Source organism: Plecotus auritus (genome assembly GCF_963455305.1).
Source record: "Plecotus auritus genome assembly, chromosome: 1".
NCBI lineage: Eukaryota > Metazoa > Chordata > Mammalia > Chiroptera > Vespertilionidae > Plecotus > Plecotus auritus.
The window spans coordinates 137,371,519-137,397,036 of NC_137770.1; the positions used below are offsets into that span (position 1 = coordinate 137,371,519).

General features: G+C 40.2%; 1 protein-coding gene and 1 pseudogene across 2 annotated transcripts in view; one reads left to right on the forward strand and one right to left on the reverse strand.

Annotated features, from left to right (window-relative positions):
* The window catches only part of SEC23A (SEC23 homolog A, COPII coat complex component), a 76,506-nt gene that overhangs the window by 35,714 nt on the left and 15,274 nt on the right, over positions 1-25,518 (forward strand). Inside the window, exons 13-15 of the mRNA XM_080661531.1 lie at positions 818-924; positions 8,112-8,265; positions 11,628-11,705. Coding sequence (XP_080517657.1) covers positions 818-924; positions 8,112-8,265; positions 11,628-11,705 — 339 coding nt within the window. The remainder of the gene's footprint in view (positions 1-817; positions 925-8,111; positions 8,266-11,627; positions 11,706-25,518) is intronic.
* LOC308245023 (ras-related protein Rab-2B-like) lies at positions 23,489-24,234 on the reverse strand (annotated as a pseudogene). The gene has a single exon. The product of its transcript is annotated as a ras-related protein Rab-2B-like (transcript).

Below are 25,518 nucleotides of genomic sequence, written 5' to 3' on the forward strand. Positions count from 1 at the left end.
TAAAGTTTGGGAAAAAGATAATGGCTGTTATTGACCAAAACAAACAAACAAAATTAAAGCAAGAATATCTATTGTCAAAGGGCATGAAGTTTTCCTTTTAACTATTTGCTATTTCTTTCTGAGGATCATTACTATAATCATTACTTTATTCTCATTAATAGTTTTCTATTGGTCATGTGTTCATCATGTGATTATCTTCCTAAAAGTTCTGTTTTCATTTTACACACACAGGGGAGTATGACTTAGTTCAGTTTCTCTTTCCAATTACTATTAGGCAAAATTGCCTCACCCCTTTCCTTATTCGTTAATTTATTTACACTTCTCCCTTAATTTCTTCTTTCATATCCTTCTGAATTATGTATTATATGAAATTGATATCCTACTTGGACTCACTCCTATCCTTCATCATTTTCCCCTTTGCCAAATCCAGTTCTCTTTTATGTGACATATTACAACTGTTTTGTATGTACTGTAAAAAACATCCTTCCAGGGGTCCTCAAACTACGGCCCCCAGGCCAACATGCGGCCCGCCGAGGACATTTATCTGGCCCGCTGGGTGCCGCTGCCTGTCCTGCTTAGCAGCCGACTCATCCCGGGCCTGCAGTGCGCATAGGAATTTGTTCATAGTTTTTTTTTTTAAACTATAGTCCGGCCCTCCAACGGTCTGAGGGACAGTGAACTGGCCCCCTGTTTAAAAAGTTTGAGGACTCCTGTATCGATATTAGAATTTATTTTATTAGTGCTAGGATATGCAGTCAATGACTATATGACAACAACATAATAGATTTTGCTTTTTTTCACTCTTACTTTAAAACAGCATAATGCTCCAATTCCTCAAGGAGGGCGTGGTGCAATTCAGTTTGTGACTCAGTATCAGCATTCAAGTGGGCAGAGACGCATTCGAGTGACCACCATTGCAAGGAAGTAAGTTGTATTTGTTAGAGATTTAATTTACATATCAACTCTATTCTGAATTGTGCTCCCAAACTGGGTTCCTATTTTGAGTGAAATCCATGACTAGAAAATGAACATTTATGATTAATAGCATTTTATTTCTTTCTAGCCCAGCTTATTTGCTAAAATACTCATTGTTAAGAATTGTAAAGCAATTAAAAAATCTATTCCTAAGACACATTCTATAAAATATTCTCCTATTTATCTTATTCTCCTGAGAGGAGGAGAAAAGCTAATATTATCCTGTTATAAATAATAAATAATATGTATGATGTATATACCTATATAATAACCATATAATAATTAATAGCATTACTTTTCAATTGATAATAAAGTTCTTAGCTACTTTTATCATATTTATTTTCAAGTGTTAGTCATTTAATTCACTTATGAAACCTTTATTTAGCATCTGCTTTATAGACTGGGTGCTTTTGGGAGAGGGTGTAGAATGCAAATGATGTGAACATACTTGGTCTGCTATATGATGATGTGGGATAGACCAGTCCTCAAAATATCTATGGTGAAGAGCCAGTTTTAAAAAATTTTTCCCTCAATCCTTTGTAGACTAATACTTTTATTAAACATAAGAAAATGAATTACTAGGAAAATGAAATTATAAAAAATAATTCAAAATACAAGTCACTATTTTTTGTCAGATTCATCAGACATAAAATTATTTTGTTAAATTGCTCAGAAGTTTATAAACATATACTCTCATTTTCAATTTTTAGCTCGTGATGAACTAGCACTGGGTTCAAATACCACACTTTGACTGGCACTGGTCGAGACCACAAAGCAAAGTCTCTTAATAGTTAATATTATAGGGTAGTGTTTTGTGTAGCAAAGTTATATCCTATATTTGTTGAGATAGTTAACAGTTTCCAAAAGACAGTAATTAGGCATAGACTGACATAACACAGTTGGCAATTATTTGGAAAATATTAAAAAAATTACTAGTCGATTTGAAGAAAATTAAAGCCCTGGCCAGGTAGCTCAGTTGGTTAAAGTGTTTTCTTGATACACCAAGGTTGCAGGTTCGATGAACAACAGATCTGTGTTTCTCTCTTTCCCCCTTTCTCTCTCAAATCAATGAATTAAAAAAAAGAGAAAAATATTAAAAATAGAGGAAGAAGAATTTTGAACATGTTACTGCCTGAATTTCCTTGGGATCTCTTTTTACATCTTTGAGTCATGTAAAAGTGATTCAGCTTTTCAAGAAGTCTATAAATATTGCCAGTCTTGCTCAAAGTTAAGTACTTTAGAACTGGGTTCAGCTGAAGTATTACAAAATGCTGTCAGTGAAATACTAAAACAAACAAACAAACAAAACAAACAAAAACTATTGCTGTGTCTACCCAGGTTTAGATTGGATTTATAGAGCATGTTAATTTAATAAATTACTATTGTATACATGATAGTAAATTGATCCCTTAGACTAAAATTTTCACTTTTAAATGGTTTTAGTCAGTGTATTCACATGGAGAAAAAACATAGTAATTTTAATTAGGTAATTTTTACCAGTGATAATTGAATTAAAGATCAATGACGGTAAATAACATGCTACTAAAACTATGAATGGGTAAAGAATGAGATCAAGCAAGAAATCAAAAGATACCTTGAAACAAATGAAAATGAGAACATTAAAACCCAAAATCTATGGGACACAGGGAAAGCATTCTTAAGAGGGAAATTTATGGCATTGCAGGCCTATCTCAAGAAACAAGAAAAATCTCAAATAAACAATCTAACTTTAACTTAAATGTAAGATGTGAAACTATAAAAGTTTTAGAAGAAATCATAGGCAGTAAAATCTCAGCCATCTCTTATAGCAGTATGTTTACCCATACATCTCCTAGGACAAAGGAAAACTAAGGAGAAAATAAAAAAATAGGACTATCGATACATATAAAAAGCCAGCGACCAGAATGACCAGTGGCTATGACACCCACTGTGGCCAGTGAACCAGTCAATCGGGGGGCTGGGTGGCCTGCCAACCCCCCTATTAGCCCCTCCCCCTGGCCGGCCCTGCCCCTGATCGCCCCACCCCCCACCCCAATAGGGGCGGGGACAGCTGGCCATCCTCCTGCAGCCCCTCTCCCTGGCCAACCCTTCCCCCGATGGGCCCCCACCAGCCCATTGGTCTGCAGCCCCTCCCCCAGGCTGTCCCTGCCCCTGATCACACCCTTTACTCCAATACAGGGCGGGGCCAGTGGCCAACCTCCTGCAGCCCCTCCCCCCACCCAGACCCACCCCAAATCAGCTTCCCCACCCCAATCAGGGGCAGGGCCACCAGCCAACTGCCTGCAACCCCTCCCCAGCCAGCTCCACCCCCTGGTCGCCCCCCCACACCAATTGGGGGTGGGGCTGGCTGGCCAACCTCCCATGGCCCCTCCCCTAGCTGCTGACCCCCGATTGCTCCACCCCCGCTCCATTTGGGGGCAGGGTAGGCTGGCCTACTGCCCACAGCCCCTCCCCACAGCTGTCCCCACCCCCAGTCGCCCCCCCAATCAGGGGTAGAGCCCACCGGCCAATCGCCTGCAGCCCCACCCCCCAATCAGCCTGGCCCTGATTGGGCCGATCAGGGCGGGCTGGCTGGTCAACCTCCTGCTGTCTCCTCATCCCGACAGGTCGGCCCTTGGGCTGGACTGGCCGGACCCCACCTGTGCACGAATTCGTTCACTGGGCCTCTAGTATTGAAATAAAAAGCTTCTGCACTGCAAAAGATGCCATGAACAAAATAATGAGAGCCCACTATATGGGAGAACATATTTGCCAATGATACATCTGATGAGGGTTTTTTATTCTCCAAAATATATAGGGAACTCATACAACTTAACAAAAGGAAGACAAACAATCCAATTTAAAAATGGGCAAAGGACCTAAATAGACACTTCACCAAAGTGGACATACAGAAAGCTAAGAGACATGAAAAAATGCTCAAAGTCACTAATCATCCAAGAGATGCAAATCAAAATGACAATGAGATATCACCTCACACCTGTCAGAATGGCTATTATCAACAAACAACAAGTGTTGGAGAGGTTGTGGAGAAAAGAGAACCCCAGTACATTGCTGGTGGGAATATAGGCTGATGCAGCCATTATGGAAAACAGTATGGAGTTTCCTCAAAAAATTAAAAATGGAACCTGCATTTGACTCAGTGATCTCACTTCTAGGAGTATAGCCTAGGAAACCCAAAACATTCATCAGAAATGATATATGTACCCCTATATTCATAGCAGTGCAATTTATAATAGCTAAGATTAAAATCAGCTTAAGTGCCCATCAACAGATGAGTGGATAAAAAACTATGGTATATTTACACAATGGAATACTAGGTGGCAATAAAAAAGAAAGAACTCTTACCATTTGCAACAGAATGGATGGACCTGGAGAGTGTTATGCTAAGCGAAATAAGCCAGTCAAAGAAAGAGAAGTATCTCATGATCTCACTCATGTAGAATCTAATGAACCAAATAAACTGAGGAACAAAAATAGACCCAGAGACATAGAAGCATGAACAGGCTGTCAAACTCGGAGGGAAAGCAGGGGAGGGTGGATGGGAAGAGATCAACCAATGAACTTGTATGCATATATGTATGTATGCATATATGTATAACTTGTGGACACAGACAATGGAGTGGTGTTGGCCTGGCTGGGATGAATGGGAGTGGGCTGGAAGAGGTTAATGGGAGAAAAAGGAGGACCTATATAATACTTTCAACAATAAAGATTAAAAAGTATATAATAATAAAGTCATGCTTATATATAAAAAAACAAGAACAATCTAACTTTACACTTAAAGGAACTAGAAAGAGAACATACAAAGCCCAAAGTGAGTAGAATAAAGGAAACAATAAAGATCAGAGTAGAAATAAATAAAGTCTAAAAAGCAATGAAACAATCAATGAAACCAAGAGTTGTTTCTTTGAAAAGACAAATAAGATTGACAAACCTTTAACTAGACTTATCAAGAAAAAAAGAGAGAGGCTCAAATAAATAAAATCAGGAATGAAAGAGAAGTAACAACTGACACTAAAGAAACTCAAAGGACTGTAAGAAAATATTATGAACAACTATATGCCAACAAAATTGGACAACCTGTGTGAAATGGGTAAATTCCTAGAAACGTACAGTCTTCCAAAACTGAATCTGGAAGAATCAGATAATCTGAATAGACAGAGCATAACTAGTGAAATTGAAGCAGTAATAAAATCCAACAAACAAAAATCCTGGACCTGATGGCTTCAAAGGTAAATTTTACCAAACACTCAAGAACTAACCCATCCTTATCAAACAATTCCAAAAAATTCAAGAGGAGGAAACACTTCCAAGGTCTTTTTATGAGGTCTACATGATGCTAATTCCAAAATCAGATATAGACATTACAAAGAAAGAAAATTATTGGCCAATATCCTTGATGAACATAGATGCTAAAGTCCTCAAAAATATATTAATAAACCAGATCCAGCAAGACATTAAAAAGATCATACACCATGCTCAAGTGGGATTTATTCCAGGTATGCAAGATTGGTACAATATCCACAAATCAATAAACTTGATACACCACATAAACAGAATGAAGGATAAAAACTACATGATCATATCAATAGATGCAGAAAAAGCATTTTATAAAATCTAACTCCCATTTATGATATAAACTCTCAGCGAAGTAGGAAAAGAGGGAACATACCTCAACATAATAAAGGCTATACACAAACCCACAGCCAACATCATACTCAGTGCGTAAAAACTACAAGAGTTTGTCTTAAGATCCAGAACAAGACAGGGATGTCTACTTTCACCAATCTTATTCAACACTAGAGGACCATTGCACGAGATTCGTGCACTGGGTGTGTGTGGGGGGGCAGTCCCTCAGCCCGGCCTGTACCCTCTTGCAGTCCGGGGCTCTCGCAGTCCAGGGCCCCTCGCTCCTGTGTGGAGCATCTGCCCCCTGGTGGTCAGTTCATACCATAACCACCAGTTGTTCCGCTCTTTGGTCAATTTGCATATTACACTTTTATTATATAGGATAGTGCTGGAAGTTCTAGCCACAGCAGTTAGACAAGAAATAAAAGGCATCCAAATTGAAAAGGTAGAAAACTCATTATTTGGAGATGACATGATACTGTATAAAGAAAGACCTAAAGATTCCACTGAAAAACTACTAAAACTGCTAAATGAATTCAGTAAAGTAGCAGGATGCAAAATAATTATCCAGAAATCAGTTGCATTTATATACACCAAAGGGAAACTAAGGAAAAACAAAAAAACGCCTATTTACAAGTGCATTAAAAAAAAAATCCCTAGGAATAAATTTAACCAAGGATGTAAAAGACCTGTCCTTGGAAATTAAGACACAGAACAAAGAAATTGAATAATATAGAAATAAGTTGAAACATATAACATGTTTATGGATAGGAAGAATTAACATCATTAAAATGCCCATACTACCCAAAGCAATCTATAGATTCAACTCAATTCATAACAAGATATCAATGGCATATTTCACAGAACTAGAACAAATATTCCAAAAATTTGGACCCAGAATAGCCACAGCAATCTTGAGAAAAAAGAATAAAGTTGGAGGAATCATGCTACCTAATATCAAACTATATTACAAGGCTATAGTTATCAAAACAGCATGATACTGGCATTAAAACAGACGTATAAATCAGTGGAACAGAATAGAGAGCCTAGAAATAAAACCATGCCTTTCTGGTCAATTAATATTTGACAAAGTAGGAAAGAACATATAATGGAGTAACTATAGTCTCAATAAATGGTGTTTGGAAAATTGGATATAAACATGGAAAAACATGAAACTGGACCATCTCCTCACACCATACACAAGAATAACCTCAAAATGGATTAAAGACTTTAAATGTTAGACTCAAAACCATAAAAATCCTAGAAAAAAACATTGGCAGTGAAATCTTGGACATTTCTCGTAGCGATATATATATATATTTTATGTATTGCTACCAGCAAGGGAAACAAAGGAAAAAAGTAAACAAATTCAACTGGATCAAACTAAAAAGTTTGCACATCAAAGGAAATCATCAACAAAAGGAAAAAACACCCCACTGATTGGGAGAACATATTCACCAATGATACATCTGATAAGGGTCCATAGCCAAAATTTATAACAAACTAATAGAACTCAGCACCAAAACAACACATCTATAATTAAATACCAAATGGGCAAAGGACCTGAATAGATACTTTTCCAAAGAGCACGTACAGGCCGATAGGCAAATGAAAAGATGCTCAATGTCACTAGTCATCAGAGAAATGCAAATTAAAGTACAATGAGATATCACCTCACAACTGTCAGAATGGCTGTCATCAATAAATCAATAAACAACTGTTCGTGAGGATGTGAGACCCCTTGTGCACTGTTGGTAGGAATGCAGATTGGTGCAGCTATTGTAGAAAGCAGTAAGGAGTTACCTCAAAAAATTAAAAATGAAATTAACTGCCGTATGATCCAGCAATTTCACTTCTGGGAATATATCTGAAGATTCCTCAAACACGGATTCAAAAGAATATATGCACTACTATATTTATTGCAGCATTATTTACAATTGCCAAGGTTTAGAATCATCCCAAGTTCTCATCAGTAGATGAGCAGTGGTACATCTACACAATGGAATACTATGGGGCTGTAAAAAAGAAGGAAATCTTCCCTTTTGCAACAGCATGGATGGACCTGGATAGTATTATGCTAAGTGAAATAAGCCAGTCAGAGAAAGACAAATACCATGTGATTTCTTTTATATGTGAAATCTAATGAACAAAATAAACTGACAAAGAAAATAGAAACAGATTCATAGATACAGAGAACAGACTGATGGCTGTCAGAGGGGAGGGGGTTCGGATGCTGGGTGAAAAAGGTGAAAGGATGAAACAAACAAACAAACAAAAACACCACTTTGTAGCCTGGCCGGTGTGGCTAAGTTGGTTGGAGTGTCCTCCCATACACCAAAAAGTGGTGGGTTTGATTCCTGGTCAGGGGACATCTAGATAATATTGGAATTTTAAAATATTGGAGTAATTTTATGTACCTTTTAAATTAAAATATGTGTGATAGCCCAACTACAATATTGTGAATATAATAATTTAGCAGCATTTATGTGCTTTCTTCTTGTCTTTAGCTGGGCAGATGCTCAAACTCAGATCCAGAACATTGCTGCATCTTTTGACCAGGAGGCTGCTGCCATTCTTATGGCCAGGCTGGCAATATATAGAGCAGAAACAGAGGAAGGGCCAGATGTGCTTAGATGGCTAGACAGACAGCTCATTCGACTGGTATGTAGTGAACATTGTGCTTTTCTAAATCTGTGTATGCCTTTATCTGTAGTAAATATTTGTTGCTGATAATTTTTTTTTTTTTTTTTTGGAAAAAGCTCACACATTTATTTTTTTTTATGTTTAATAAATCTTTATTATTCAGATTATTACACTTATTCCTATTTTTTCCCCCCATAGCTCCCATCCACCAGGTTCTCACCCCACCCTCTGCCCTTACCCCCCTCACTGTCCTCATCCATAGCTGTACCATTTTTGTCCAGTTTCTTCTTGTACCCCCCACACTCCCGACAGCCCTTTCCCTCCGAGAATTGTCAGTCCACTCCCTTTCTATGCCCCTGATTCTATTATATTCACCAGTTTATTCTGTTCATTAGATTTTTTATTCACTTGATTTTTAGATTCACTTGTTGCTAGATATGTATTTGTTGTTCATAATTTTTACTTTACCTTTTTCTTCTTCTTCTTCCTCTTCTAAAGAATACCTTTCAGCATTTCATATAATACTGGTTTGGCAGTGATGAACTCCGTTAGCTTTTTCTTATCTGTGAAGCTCTTTATCTGACCTTCAATTCTAAATGATAGCTTTGCTGGGTAGAGTAATCATGGTTGTAGGTTCTTGCTATTCATCACTTTGAATATTTCTTGCCACTCCCTTCTGGCCTGCATAGTTTCTGTTGAGAAATCAACTGACAATCGTATGGGTACTCCCTTGTAGGTAACTAACTGTTTTTCTCTTCCTGTTTTTAAGATTCTCTCTTTGTCTTTTGCTCTTGGCATTTTAATTATGATATCTCTTGGTGTGGTCCTCTTTGGATTCCTTTTGTTTGGGGTTCTCTGTGCTTCCTGGACTTGTAAGTCTATTTCTTTCACCAGGTAGGGGAAGTTTTCTGTCATTATTTCTTCAAGTAGGTTTTCAATATCTTGCTCTCTCTCTTCTTCTGGCACCCCCATAATTCAGATGTTGGTATGCGTGAAGTTGTCCCAGAGGCTCCTTACACTATCTTCATATGTTTGGATTGTTTTTTCTTTTTTCTTTTCCGGTTGGGTGTTTTTTGCTTCTTCGTATTTCAAATCTTTGACTTGATTCTTGGGATCCTCTAGTCTGCTGTTGGATCTCTGTATATTCTTTATTTCAGTCACTGTATGCTTACTTTCTGATTGGTCCTTTTTCATATCCTCAAGGGTCTCACTAAATTTATCAGCGGTTTCTAGAAGATTCTTGAGTAACCTTATAACCGTGGTTTTGAACTCTATATCCCGTAGTTTGCTTTCCTCCATTTCTGTCATTTGTGACATGTTTCTTTGTCTCCACATTTTCACTGATTCCCTGACTTGACAAAGTGGCTTTGAGTGTTAGGTGACCTATAGGGCCCAGTGGCTCAGCCTCCCTAATTACCTGAGGTGGACACTCTTGGTGCACCTTGTTGTGGGCTGTGTGCACAGTCTTGTTGTAGTTAAGCCTTGATTGTTGTTGGTATCACTGGGAGGAATTGACCTCCAGGCCAACTGGCTGTGAGAATCAGCTGTGATGGGAGAACTTCTGTGCTGGAGACACCCTTATGAGACAAGACTTGCTTCAGTGGGGCTTTGGTGCTCACTGAGTCTGCCCCCTGAGTGTGTTTCTTATGGATCTGAGGAGTTGTAATCTGGATGTTCCCACTCTGACCACTGGGTACACTGGCTCTTGGATCTCTAAGGAGGTGCAAATTTAGCCTCTGCCTGAGGCCACCCAGCAGGAGCTATGGAGAGATCTGCAGATTCTTCTTCTTTGTTTGGGGTTTGGAGGTGCCCAGATGAGGCCCAGCTGTGAAGTAATGCAAGCTGCTGTGGAGCCTTGGGCCTTTTTTGGAAGTTCTGGGGCTCTCTGACCCAGCTGCAGTTTGTTAGGTAATTTTAGATTGCAAAGGGGCAGGCCATTCATATGCAAAAGCCTCTGCGTACAGCTGGGTTGGGGTTGTAAATTGGGTGGGGGGGGTCTCAGGGAATCAACAGGGCGGAGCAAACAGCAATGGCTGACCTTCAGCCCTGCCCTAAGTGGCCCCCGGGTCTCAGTGTCCCACGGTAATCGCTGCAAGCAACTCTGAGAGAAAGCCGCCCTTGTGTTCCAGCCCGATGCCAGACAGTCCAGTTTCCCCCTGTATGAGTCTGGGTCCCCAGCGTCTCGCCCGGAGCTGGAGTTCAGAGCAGTCGGGAGCTTGTGTCTCCCTCCCGATTGAAAAAGACAACCTCGTCCTCAGTTGCCAGCCCTTTCTGCGCACACACCTCCGTACCTCCGCCCTTTACTTCCGCACCTCCTCTGAATCTTAGTGTGCTTTTATGTTCCCTTCTAGCTGTAGAATTTCCACTCACCCAGCCTTCCTGTGGTTCTGGATGATGTCCAATTTATCTTTTAGTTGTAGTTTTGTTGTGGTTGTGCAAGGCAGCAAGTTCAGGTGTTTACCTATGCCACCATCTTGGTTTCTCTCCCTAATGTTTTATTTTAATAGAATCCTACGTACAATATAAAATATGTATATTTAATATAATGTGATTTGTTGTTCTGAATAATGCCTGACATATTGGCTTTTTCACATCTTCTCAAGGTATTAGATATTCTAGATCAGCACTATCCAAGAGAACTTTCTGCAATGGTGAAAATACCTATAGTTTGCACTGTTCATATGGAACTATTACCCACATGTGGCTATAGAGCTCTTCCAATACAGAGGTGGGCAAAATTGGGTTTATAGTTGTGAGTATGTGAAACAGTATATCCTTGAGTTAGTTATTAATTACTGTGTTATTTATTTTTATTACAACTATAAATCTACTTTTGCCCACCCCTGTATGGCTAGTGCAACTGAGGAGCTGAATTTTTAAAAAATTTTAATTACTTTAAATTACCACATGTAGCTAGTGACTATCATATTGGACAGTGAAGATTATTATATTAATCTATAAGTTTCACCAGTGAAGTATAATAAGGAAACATTGGAGTCTGCCGTACTCTTGATTTTCAAATAGCAAGATTTGTTTTCTAAGGATTGGCTCTACAACTATAGCATTTCTATTCTTTGGATAACAGTGGGTCTGAAGTGATTTTTCCTGGAAGCCAAAAATGTGATAAAATCAATTATGCCTTTTTATATGCCCTTTAAGGCATAGATAAACATGTGAATGATATAGTACTTCTGAAATTCAAATACATTCCTTTGGTTATAATAAGTCTTTTAGTAAGTCTATAAGCAATATTCCAATTTTAGCCTATATCAAATATCTGCCTCCTAAAGGATAATAGCTTTTTAAAATAGAATATATATAGGCCACAGTTTTAATTCTATGCCAGGAATTATGTTACTAACATGTTTTATTTGATTTAGTGTCAGAAATTTGGAGAGTATCACAAAGATGATCCAAGTTCCTTCAGATTTTCAGAAACTTTCTCCCTTTATCCACAGGTGAGTAAATAAAAGGTCTGTGTTCTTTGTGTTGATAATAGTGTTGGGTCTCACTTTCCTTATTGACTTTTATTACTGAACTTACAAAGCCTTTTGTATTGGGTTATTCTTTTGGTTAGGTAAGTTTTGGGATAGCTAAGAAATTAATACTGTGCTGTGAGTAGTCAGTGAAAAAAAGTATATAGTATTTTTATGTTGCCCTTGAAAATAGTCATTTATTTGTGGTGAATAGAAATCTACACAAGAACCCTATTATGGAGTAGAATTAGAGGTAGATATAATGGGTCTAATTACAGAGGTACCAAAAGAACTTCACCTGAAGTGGTTCAACCAATCAACTAGTCTTACAGCATGGTATCAGCACCCAAGAACAGTTTTATGAAGATATACCAGATAAATAGAAAAGAAGCTAATTTGATTTATCTTTCAGAAGCTTTTCATTTGGGCAGTGGAATCTATCCCTCTATTGTGTTGATATATATATTTTTAAAATATATTTTATTGATTTTTTTACAGAGAGGAAGGGAGAGGGATAGAGAGTTCGAAACATCGATGAGAGAGAAACATCGATCAGCTGCCTCCTGCACACCTCCCACTGGGGATGTGCCCGCAACCAAGGTACATGCCCTTGACCGGAATCGAACCTGGGACCCTTCAGTCCGCAGGCCGACGCTCTATCCACTGAGCCAAACCAGTTTCGGCTTGATAGATATTTTTAAAAGTCTGGGTTATTTATATGAGTAACAGATAACATTTATTCAACTAAGTACTCTGTGCAAGGAACTTTAGGAGAATAAAGATGACTGATGTGGATCCCATTTTTTTATACTTCTAAAATAATTATTTTTTCATTGCCATGACAATCAACTTTGATACTAACATTTTAGTAATTAAAGTAGGAGTATAACAGTTTGCAGCCAAGAAGGGCATAGGATCCCTTGAAAAAGGTAAAATCAAGGATCTGGGCAGAAGAGTCTGCCAGACCTCTGAGCCCAGAGGGTCAGAGGGAACCCGCACATCACCGAGCCGCGTCCCTGGGGACAGGCACAGTGTCTGACTGTGGAAAGAAGGGACACAGGACTGCTGGACCGCACGGGATTCTAGAACTGGGTCCATAGTCACAAAAGGCTGAACCCAGAGGGTGCAGCCTAAAGGGCTGGCCAGACTGCGCAACACCAGCAGGAGAGGAGCCTGCAGAGACCCAGTCTTTCCCCTCTCTGTGGCCTGAGCCTTTCCTCACTGAACCTAGTTCATAGGACCTTTCGGATACAGACACTTACCCGTGGCTGAGGTGAGGGAGAAGGTGCAGACTCTTGGAGTCTGGGGAGAGTGGGGGGCCCAGGAGAAGTGGCAGCGAGTCTGGCGTGGAGTCATACCTCAGCCTAGGATCTGGGCAGCCATTTTGTCCTGAAGAGATAGCCCCTCCCTCCAGTTTCCAGGCAACCAATACAGCCACACCCAGATGCCACCCTGAATGGCACAAACGATTTAAAAAATAAAATCTAAATAGTCCCTGAGAGTCCAAAAGGACTGGCCTAAAGACAGTACAGAAGACTGGGATCTTAAGCCAGCCACTTGAGGAACGACACTTTTTCATTTTTATTATTATTTTACCTCTTTTTTTTTCTTCTTTTTCCTTTGTTTCCCTGTTTTTATTTGTTGCTTTATTTTCTATTTCTTTTTGAATTATTTTGCCATCACTCTATTTTATTTTATTTTTATTTGTTATTTTTTATACCATTTTTGAAATCAATTTTTTTTGTAAATTTATTATTATTATTACTAGAGGCCTGTTGCACGAAGATTTGTGTAATAGGCGTTCCTTCCCTTGGCTGCCAGCACTGGTTTTCCTCCAGCACCCGGGACCTGGGCCACAGTGGAGCCAAGCCTGCAGCCTTCAGGCTTGGCTCTGGCCACGGGAGGAGACTTCAGTCTTCGCTCTGTGCCTGCGTATGCGAATCAACCGCCATCTTTGGTGGGTTAATTTGCATACTTACTCCTGATTGCCTGGTGGGCGTAGCGGAGGTATGGTCAATTTACATGTTTGTCTATTATTAGGTAAGATTATTTTCTTCTTGTTTTCATTCTCTTTCTACTTATCCACCCATCCCCTTTCTACTTCCTCTACACTGCACTGAGGACCTCCCCATATTCATCCAATTCTATTTTTTTTTAAATATAATTTTATTGATTTCAGAGAGGAAGGGAGAGGGAAAGACAGGTAGAAACATCAATGATTAGAGAGAATCATTGATCGGCTGCCTCCTCTACGCCCCCTACTGGGGAACAAGCCCACAACCCGGGCATGTGCCCTTGACCGGAATCGAACCTTGGACCCTTCAGTCCACAGAAGATGCTCTATCCACTGAGCAAAACTGGCTAGGGCTATTCATCCAATTCTTAACCTTATTTTCTGGATATAAGCTCAGCCTCTACAGATTCTGCCCCCAACCTCTTTGCTGCGTGTTTGGTGTTTGTATTTTTTTGGTTTATCTATTGGTTCTGTGGTGTTTTCCATATATATATATATATATATATATATATATATATATATATATATACACACACACACACACACACACACACACATATACATATATACATATATATATATTCTCCTTTTTCTTTCTTTTTCTTTTCTCTCTTGTCTTTTTCTCTGTCTTCGATATCATTTGTGCTCTCTTTTCTCTCCCCTAATTCTCTTTTCTCAGGTGGTTACTTATAGTGGGGTCGTAGGTGTCGTAAGTATATTCGTGCTTTGTTCCCTTTGTGTTGTGTCTTGTCGAGGTGAATTTTATCCTGTCTGGTCAGGAGCTAGAGAGCGAGCCACATTAACCAGACACCTGGAGAGGAAACTCCATCCACAAACGGGTCAATAACACCACAGATGCAACTACAGAGGCAGGAAGAAGGCGGCAATGAGGGAGAGAGTGTGAGTGAGGGAGGGAGCAAAAGAGGATTGTGTGGTCATGTGGGGTGTGTGTGTGTGTGTATGTGAGTAAGGCACAGTTAGATCCCACAGGACCTTCAGGTGCAGGCTAACCAGCTCGCCTAACTAGGCAGCCTCTGCTACCATTTCAAACAGTACCAGGAGGCCGGCTTGTCCTCAGAGGCCTAGCCTTTTTGAAGGGGAGAGCTGCTGTAACTGGGAGCCCAGCCTCACCTCCACCCAGGGTGCCCTCAGAGAACACCTGGGATGCTACAGCCACCCCTGCCAGGGACCTGCTACCTCGGCTGTGGTCCCATGGCAAACGAGTCTCCAGCCACCCTGGGCGCAGGCTCCTGTGAATTCTGAAGCACGGTCCCCTCTGACCAGCCTGCTTTAGCCCAGGGCACTGCAACCACACGAGCAGCAGACAAGTGAGCAGCCTGCTCCTGTCCAAAGAGCAGCAGCCCTGCAAGCAGCCCGTCCCAGGCCTAAGAGCATCAGCCTCACGTGGGCTGCCCCTGTCCAAGGAGCAGCAGCTGTATAAGTGGTCCACTCCCCCGTCCGAGGAGCAGCAATGATGAGAGTAGCATGCCTCATCCAAGGAGCAGCAGCCACAAGACCAGCCCGCCCACGATTGAGGAGCGGCAGCCCCGCACAGCCTGCACCCATCCGAGGAGCAGCAGCTGTGCGCAGCCTGGACCCTGCACCTGTCTGAGGATCAGCAGCTGCGCTAGTAACCTGCCCATGTTGGAGAAGCAGCAGCCGCATGAGCGGCCTGCCCCCATTCGAAGAGCAGGAGCTGTGTGAGCAGCCCACCCCCATATGAGGAACAGCAGCACCGGGAGCAGCCCACCCCCATTCGAGGAGCTGCAGCTGCCCGAGCAGCCCGCCCTGGACCGAGGAGCAGCAACCACACGAGCAGACCGCCCACATCCAAGGAGCGGCAATCTTGCACAGCCCTCACTGGTCCGAGGAGCAGCAGCCACACGCAGCCTGCACCTAACTGACAAGCAGCAGCTGGGTAAGAGGCCCACCCCCATCCGAGGAGCAGCAGCCGCATGTGCAGCTCACTCCCGCCTGAGGAGCACCAGCCGTGCAAGCAGCCTGTCCCCTGTCTGAGGAGCAGATCCATGTGAGCAGTCTGCCCCTGTCTGAGGAGCAGCAGCCACATGAGAAGCCCACCCCCACCCAAAGAACAGCAGCTGTGCGAGCAGCCTCCCCCACCAGCCAGAGGAGACACCACTGCTGCGAATAGCACCCACCAGAGGAGCTGCTTCCAACTGAGGAGCAGCCATTTCCGTGACCGCCTGAGCAGCAACCACAGCCAGAGGAGCTACTGCTGCCCAAGGAACGGCCCCTGCACGACTTGACATCTAGATCAGTCAGTGAGATAAAAAATGGGTAGACAAAGAAACCCCCAAAAGGAGGAATTGCCAGAAAAGTAGCTAAACGAAACAGTGGCAAGGAATATGTCAGAAAAGGAATTCAGAATAAAGGTCATACAGTTCATAAATCGGATGGAGTAAAAAATCAACAACTTATGTAAGAATCAAGAAGAAATGGATGAAAAAAAATCAATAACTTATGTAAGAATCAAGAAGAAATGAACAGTGATATAGCTGCAATAAAAAACACCATGGAAAGTTTCAACAGTAGACTAGGAGAAGCGGAGGACCGAATTAGAAGACAGGAAAGCAAAACACGACTCAAACTGAACTGCAATTGCAGAAAAAAATTAAAAGACAGGAGAGCCTAAGGGAGCTATGGGACAACATGAAACAAAGCAACATACAAATAATAGGGGTGCCAGAACAACAGGAAGAGGAACAAGGGTTAGAAAACCTTTTTGAAGAAATAATGTCAGAAAATTTTCCTGATGTGGGGATGAAAAAAGTCACACAAACACAGACAGTCCCAAGCAAGATGAACCCGAAAAGACCCACACTAAGACATAATTACGATGCAAATGTTCACAACATGAGAGAATCTTAAAGGCTGCAAGAGAGAGAGAGAAAGTTACATACAAGGGAGCTCCCATTAGATTATCAAATGATTTCTCAACAGAATCACATCAGGCCAGAAAAGAATGGAAGGAAATGTACAAAGTGATACAAAGCAAGGGACTGAATCCAAGAATACTCTATCCAGCAAGGCTATCATTCAAAATTGAAATGGAAATAAGGAGCTTCACTGACAAAAAAAGGCTAAGGGAATTTATTACTACCAAGCCAGCAATGCAAGAAATGCTAAAGGGACTGGTGTAAAAAGAAGAAATGAAAAGGTAAAAAAGAGCACAGGCACAAAATATAAAAATGGCTACAAACACTTACCTTTCAATAACTTTAAACGTAAATGGACTAAATGCTCCAATCAAAAGACATCAAGTGGCTGAATGGATAAAAAAAAAATGACCGATATATATGCTGTCTAGAAAAGACCCACCTCAGAACAAGGGACTCACACAGACTGAAAGTGAAGGGATGGAAAAAAAATCTTTCAGGCAAATGGAAATGAAAAAAAAAGCTGGGTAGCAATACTTATATCTGGCCTCAAAATAGACCTCAAAGTGAAGGCCATAACAAGAGATACAGAAGGACATTTCATAATACTAAAGTGATTGATACAACAACTGATAAACTTATATGCACCCAATTCAGGAGCACCCAAATACATAAAAAAAAAACTCATGGAAGATATCAAGGGAGAGATTGACAACAATACAATCATAGTAGGGGACTTAAATATACAACTGACATCACTGGATGATTCCTCTAGACCAGGCAAACTTTTTGACTCGAGGGGCACAATGGGTTCTTAAACTGGACCGGAGGGCCAGAACAAAAGCATGGATGGAGTGTTTGTGTGAACTAATATAAATTCAAAGTAAAGGAGCGGAGGGGACAGCAAGAGAACTCTCCGCTCTTTGGGCTCTGTGGGCCGGATAGAACAGCCGAACGGGCCGGATTCGGCCCGTGGGCCGTAGTTTGCCCACGGCTGCTCTAGACAAAAATTCAGCAAAGAAACAGCAGTCCTAAATGAATCACTAGATCAGATGGACATAATTGACAACTTCAGAACATTTCACCACAAAGCCACGGAATATACGTTCTTCTCACGTGCACATGGGACATTTTGAAAAATAGACCACATATTGAGTCAAAAGCAAAGTCTCCCCAAATTCAAGAAGATTGAAATCATATCAATCATTCTCTTATACCACAATGGCATAATATTAGAAATAAACTACAATAAAAACAGCCCAAAAAATTTGAATACTTGGAAGCTGAATAGCATGCTATTAAACAGTGATTGGGTTACCAAAGAAATCAAAGAAGAAATTAAAAACATTCTGGAAACTAATGACAATAAAAACGTAACAATCCAAAATCTATGGGACACAATGAAAGCAGTCCTGAGTGGTAAGTTTATAGTGCTACAGGCCTACCTCCAAAAACAAGAAAAAGTGGTATAATCATCTATCTCTACAACTCAAAGAATTAGAAAGAGAGCAGCAAGAAAAACCCAGAGTGATCAGAAGGAAGGAGATAATAAAGATCATAGCAGACATAAATAACATACAGACCAAAAAAACAATACAAAAGATCAATGAAACCAAGAGCTGGTTCTTTGAAAGCATAACCAAGATTGATGAACCTCTAGCCAGGCTCACCAAGAAGCAAAGAGAGAGGATCCAAATAAACAAAATCAGAAATGAAAGAGGCGAAATAACAACACACTCCACAGAAATACAAAGGATTGTTAAAAAATACAATGAACAACTCTATTCTAACAAACTGGACAACCTGGAGGAAATGGACATATTCCTAGAAAAATACAACCTTTCAAAACTCAATTAGGAAGATTCTAAAAACCTCAATAGGCCTTTAACTTTGGAAGAAATTGAACAAAAGCCCGGGGCCAGACGGCTTCACAAGGAAGTTTTACCAAACATTCAAGGAAGAACTAAAACCTATCCTCCTCAGAATATTTAAAAAAATTCAAGAGGAAGGAACACTTCCAAGCTCCTTCTATGATGCCAGCATCACCCTAATACCAAAACCAGATAAAGAGAACACAATGAAAGAGAATTACAGGCCAGTATCCCTCATGAACATAGAGACCAAAATCCTCAACAAAATTCTAGCAAATCGGATCCAGCACTACATCAGAAAGATCATACACCATGACCAGGTAGGATTTATCCCGGGGATGCAAGGATGGTAAAATATCTGCAAATCAATAAACGTGATACATCACATAAACAAATTGAGAGATAAAAATCACATAGTCATATCAATTGATGCAGGAAAAGCATTTGACAAAATCCAACACCCTTTCTTGATAAAAACTCTCAACAAGGTGGGAATAGAAGGATCATACCTCAACATAATAAAAGCTATATATGATAAACCCACAGCTAACATCATACTCAATGGGCAAAAACTAAAACCATTTCCCCTAAGAACAGGAACAAGACAGGGATGCCCACTCTCACCACTCCTGTTCAACATAGTACTGGAAGTATTAGCCATTGCAATTAGACAAGAAGAAGAAATAAAAGGCATCCAAATTGGAAAAGAAGAAGTAAAGCTGTCCTTATTTGCAGATGACATGATATTGTACATAAAAAACCCAAAAGACTCCATCAAAAAACTAACAGACTTAATAAATGACTTCAGCAATGAAGCAGGATACAAAATTAACGCCAAGAAATCTATGGCATTTCTATACACCAATAGTGAACTTACAGAAAGAGATACTAAAAAAGCAATCCCATTTACCATCACACCAAAAAAATTAAGATACTTAGGAATAAACCTAACCAAGGAGGTAAAAGACCTATACACGGAAAACTATAGGACACTGAAAAAAGAGATAGAGGAAGATGTAAACAAATGGAAGAACATACCATGTTCATGGATTGGTAGAATCAACATCATCAAAATGTCCATACTACCCAAAGCAATCTATAGATTCAATGCACTCCCCATTAAAATACCAACGGCATATTTCACAGACCTAGAACGAACTCTCCAAAAATTCATCTGGAATAAAAAGAGACCCCGAATAGCCACAGCAATCCTGAGAAAGAAGAATAAAGTAGGTGGGATCTCAATACCAGATTTCAAGCTGTATTACATAGCCACTGTCCTCAAAACAGCCTGGTACTGGCACAAGAACAGACATATAGATCAATGGAATAGAATAAAGAATCCAAATATCGACCCAAACCACGATGCGCAATTAATATTTGACAAAGGAGGCATGAACATGCAATGGAGTCAAGACAGTCTCTTCAATAAATGGTGTTGGGTAAATTGGACAGATACATGCAAAAAAATGAAACTAGATCACCAACTTACACCACACACAAAAATAAACTCAAAATGGATATAGGACTTAAATATAAGATGGGAAACCATAAAAATACTAGAAGAATCCACAGGCAGCAAAATCTCAGACATATGCCGAAAGAACTTCTTCACTGATACTGCCCCTAGGGCAACGGAAGCCAAAGAGAAAATAAACAAATGGGACTACATCAAAATAAAAAGCATTGTCACAGCAAAAGAAACCATCAACAAAACAACAAGAAATCCCACTGTATGGGAGAACGTACTTGCAAATGTTATCACTGATAAAGGTTTAATCTCCAACATCTACAGGCAGCTTATACAACTTAATAAAAGGAAGATAAATGATCCAATAAAAAAAATGGGCAACGGACCTAAATAGAATCTTTTCTAAAGAAGACAGAAGGAAGGCCAAGAGACACATGAAAACATGCTCAAAGTCACTAATTATCCGAGAGATACAAATCAAAATGACAATACGATACCATCTCACACCTGTCAGAATGGCTATCATCAACAAATCAACAAACAACAAGTGTTGGCGAGGATGCGGAGAAAAAGGAACTCTCGTGCACTGCTGGTGGGAATGCAGACTGGTGCAGCCACTGTGGAGAAGAGTATGGAGTTTTCTCAAAAAACTAAAAATGGAATTCCCATTTGACCCAGTAATCCCACTCCTAGGAATATATCCTAAGAAACTAGAAACACCAATCAGAAAGGATATATGCACCCCTATGTTCATAGCAGCACAATTTACAATAGCTAAGATTTGGAAACAGCCTAGGTGCCCGTCAGCAGATGACTGGATCAGAAAACTATGGTACATCTACACAATGGAATACTATGCTGCCATAAAAAAGAAGGAATTACTACCATTTGTAGGCACCTGGATGGAATTAGAGAACATTATGCTAAGTGAAATAAGCCAGTCAATGAAAGAAAAATACCACATGATCTCACTCATTTGGGGATAATGAAAAACAGTATAAACTGATGAACAAAAAGATAGATACAGAGGCAGTAAAGCATCAAACAGACTGAAATTACAGCGGGAAGGTTAGGGAGAGTTGGGGAAAATAAGAGATCAACTGAAGGACTTATATGCATGCATATAAGAGTAACCAACGTATGCAAAACATTGGGGGGTGAGGGCATGTATGGGAGTGGGGTGGGGGGGCAATGGTAAGATATGTACACATATAATACCTTAATAAAAAAAAAAAAAAAACAACATCATACTCAATGGGCAAAAAATGAAAACCATTTCCCCTAAGAACAGGAAGAAGACAGGGATGCCCGCTTTCACCACTCCTGTTCAATATAGAACTGGCAGTACTAGCCATTGCGATCAGACAATAAGAAGAAATAAAGGGCATCCAAATTGGAAAAGAAGAAATAAAACTGTCCTTATTTGCAGATGACATGATACTGTACATAGAAACCCTAAAGACTCCTTCAAAAAATTATTAAACTTAATAAATGAATTCAGCAATGTAGCAGGATACAAAATTAATGCCAAGAAATCTATGGCATTTCTATACACCAATAGTGAACTTACAGAAAGAGATACTAAAAAAGCAATCCCATTTACCATCGCACCAAAAAAATTAAGATACATGGGAATAAACTTAACTAAGGAGGTAAAAGACCTATATGCGGAAAACTATAGGATACTGAAAAAAGGAGATAGAGGAATATATAAACAGATGGAAGAACATTTCATATTCATGGATTGGTAGAATCAACATCATTAAAATGTCCATACTACCCAAAGCAATCTATAGATTCAATGCACTCCCCATTAAAATACCAACGGCATATTTCGCAGACCTAGAACGAACTTTCCAAAAATTCATCTGGAATAATAAAAGACCCCGAATAACTGCAGAAGTCCTGAGAAAGAAGAAAAAAGTAGGTGGGATCTCAATGCCAGATATCAAGCTGTATTACAAAGCCACTGTTCTCAAAACAGCCTGGTACTGGCACAAGAACAGACATATAGATCAATCGAATAGAATAGAGAACCCAGAAATCGACCAATGCCACTATGCTCAATTAATATTTGACAAAGGAGGCATGAACATACATTGGAGTCAAGACAGTCTCTTCAATAAATGGTGTTGGGAAAATTGGACAGATACATGCAAAAAAATGAAACTAGACCACCAACTTACGCCATACACAAAAATAAATTAAAAATGGATAAAGGACTTAAACATAAGACGCGAAACCATAAAAATACTAGAGGAATCCACAGGCAGAGAAATCTCAGACATATGCTGAAGCAATTTCTTCACTGATATTGCTCCTAGGGCAATGGAAACTAAAGAGAAAATAAAGAAATGGGACTAAATCAAAATAAAAAGCGTTTGCACAGCAAAAGAAACCATCTACAAAAAAGAAAGCCCACTGCATGGGAGAACATATTTACCAATGTTCTCACCAATAAGGGCTTAATCTCCAACATTTACAGGGAACTCATACAACTTAACAAAAGGAAGATAACCCAATAAAAAAATGGGCAACGGATTAAATAGATACTTTTCGAAAGCAGACAGAAGGAAGGCCAAGAGGCATATGAAAATATGCTCAGTCACTAATCATCCGAGAGATGCAAATCAAAACGACAGTGAGGTACCATCTTACACTCGTCAGAGTGGCTATCATCAACAAATCAACAAAAGACACGTGCTGGTGAGGATGCAGAGAAAATTATACTGCTGGTGGGAATGCAGACTGGTTCAGCCACTGTGGATGACAGTATGGAGTTTCCTGAAAAAACTAACAACGGAACTCCCATTTGACCCAGAGATTCCCCCTCTAGGAATATATTTCAAGAAACCAGAAACACCCATTAGAAAGGATATATGCACCCCTATGTTCATAGCAGCACAATTCACCATTGCTAAGATTTGGAAACAGCCTAAGTGCTTATCAGCAGATGAATGGATTATAAAACTGTGGTACATCTACAGAATGGAATATTACGCGGCTGTAATAAAAAAGTAGTTCTTACCATTTGCAACAGCATGGAATAGAACTGGAGAGCATTATGTTAAGTGAAATAAACCAGTCAGAGAAAGATTAATATCACATGATCTCACTCATTTATGGAATATAATTAACAATATAAACTGATGAACAAAAATAGATCCAGACACAGAGAAACATCGATCAGACCATCAAACCTCAGAGGGAAGGTAGGGGAGGGTGGGAGTATGGGGGAGAAATCAACCAAAGGACTTGTATGCATGCATATAAGCCTAACCAATGGACACAGACATCAGCGGGTTGAAGGCATGCATGGGGGGGATGTGGGGGTAATGGGGGAGTAAGGACACATATGTAACATCTTAATCAATAAAGAAATTAAAAAAAAATAAAGTAGGAGTATAAAAAGAGCCCTAATCTATAAGGAATGCTCACATCCCTGAAGAATGGACAGGTCAGTTAGGGCCCAAATTTTCCCCAGTCTTTAAGTGGAAAGGCATAACATCACATCTTCAAAAGAGGTTTTTCTCAGCCAAAGTTAGTAAGACCTCTGTAAGCCTATTGATCTGAAGCTGTTCCTGGAAGAAAAAAACAACAAAAAAAAAACGTCCAGGTGAAATATTCAGCAGCAGCCAGAGTTGGACTCTATGTCACCAGAGTTCCGCTGGGAGGCACTGGGTGCCACTGATGTTGAGATACACTGTTGAGGACCAATCTTGATGCTATTTGCCTCATTGTGAACATCAAATAAACCCTGCTGGATCTTCCTATGTATTTCTTTGGCTGTGTTAATGAAGGCCTCTTCAACATTGCAGGCTGTTTTGGCTGAAGTTTCCATGAATATATGTCTATACTCTTGAGCAAAGGTCTCCTCTTCTTCTTTCTTCCCATCCCTGTGGGACTCTCAGTCACTCTTATTCCCAGCATGATAACCATGTTGGAACTAGAGTGCTGCCGGACATCCTCTAACCATGAGGTCAGCTGGTTGAAGGTTTCACGTCTTCTAATGTCATACACCAGCAGTGCTCCAGCTGCTCCCCTGTAGTAGGAACGGGTGATAGAACGGAAGGATTCTTGCCCAGCCATATTCCAGATTTGCAGTTTGATTTGTTTTCCATCAATGTTGACCATATGGCCCCCAAACTCCACACCTATGGTGAGGTTGTGGACAGGCTGGAACCGCTTGTCTGTAAACTGCAGGAGGAGACATGACTTCCCCACACCTAAAAGAGGAGGATGCACATTCTAGCCTTCATGTGGCCTGGGAGCAGTTGTGGATCCCATTTTTAAGGAGCTCTCAATCTGAAGGGTGAGATTGCAGAACTGAAAACGAGAAACGGTATGAGAGATATATAGAATTTAAAGGAAACTGGAAGGAATCCTTCCAAATGGGCAGTTAGTTACATATTTATGTTTTTTGTTTTGTTTTTTAAATCCTCACCCGAGGATGTTTTTCCATTGATTTTCAGAGAGAGTGGAAGAGAGAGGGAAAGACAGAGAGAAATAAAGATGTGAAACACATGGATTGGTTGCCTCCTGCAGGTGCCCTGACCAGGGTCTAGGCTGGGGAGGAACCTGAAACTGAGGTATGTGCCCCTGATTGGAATGGAACCCAGGAGTCTTTGGTGTGCAGGCTGATGCTCTATCCACTGAGCCAAATAGGCTAGGGCAGTTAGTTACATATTTATAGAAGAGGTGGCTTTTTTGCTCAGCCTGGAATGATGATTAATAGTAATAAGTAGAAATTTTTGCTTATGAAAACTTGTTTAAAGCCTCAACTTTCCAGAGCTCCTCTTACATTTTTTGGAAAATGTTTTATTGATCTGTAACATAGAAACTCCATGTTTACAGAGAGAGACTTCCCTAAATTTCTGGTGAAGTTTTAAAGAACTGGGAAAAAGCAGAGTCCTCTTGTCTTAAGGCAGGCAAAGACCCTTGCTTTGTTGGGAATTCTCAGGCCTCATCTTCATAGCAGAAACTAATGGAAAAGGAAATGAGAGCATTAGCTTAAGCATTTGACTAAATTCTCCACACTTTCTTTGCTTTCTCTTCTCTCCCTACTTTACACCTTCTCTTTAGGCTTTTAGATTCTGAGAAATCTGGGCATCCCGTCTTTTCCCCTCTGTGGGAAATATAGACCAGAAGACCCAGAAAGACTTTTCTGCTTTGGGTTTTCAAAGCTGATGATCTAAAAGGTGACACAGACTAAATTTAATGGAGGTCTTTTTATCATTTGCTCATTCCTCTGAATAAACAGGAGTGAGTGAAGTGGTAAGGGATGAGAGAACGACTCAGTACATTAGGAAAAGGAGTGAGAATTTCAGTGAGTGGCCTGTGTTGGGAGAAAGAAATGTGGAGTGTTTTTTTCAGGAGCAACGTGTAGACACTTGAGACCTGAGGGCCGAAGGAAGGTGAGAGAAGTAACTGAAAGATAAATGGGTGGGAGTACTTTGGAACCGATCCTATTGATTGTATCAAAGACCCTTTGATTGTGTCAGAGGACAGTGGAGCTGTCCTTCATTCAGGTTTAACTCTCCCC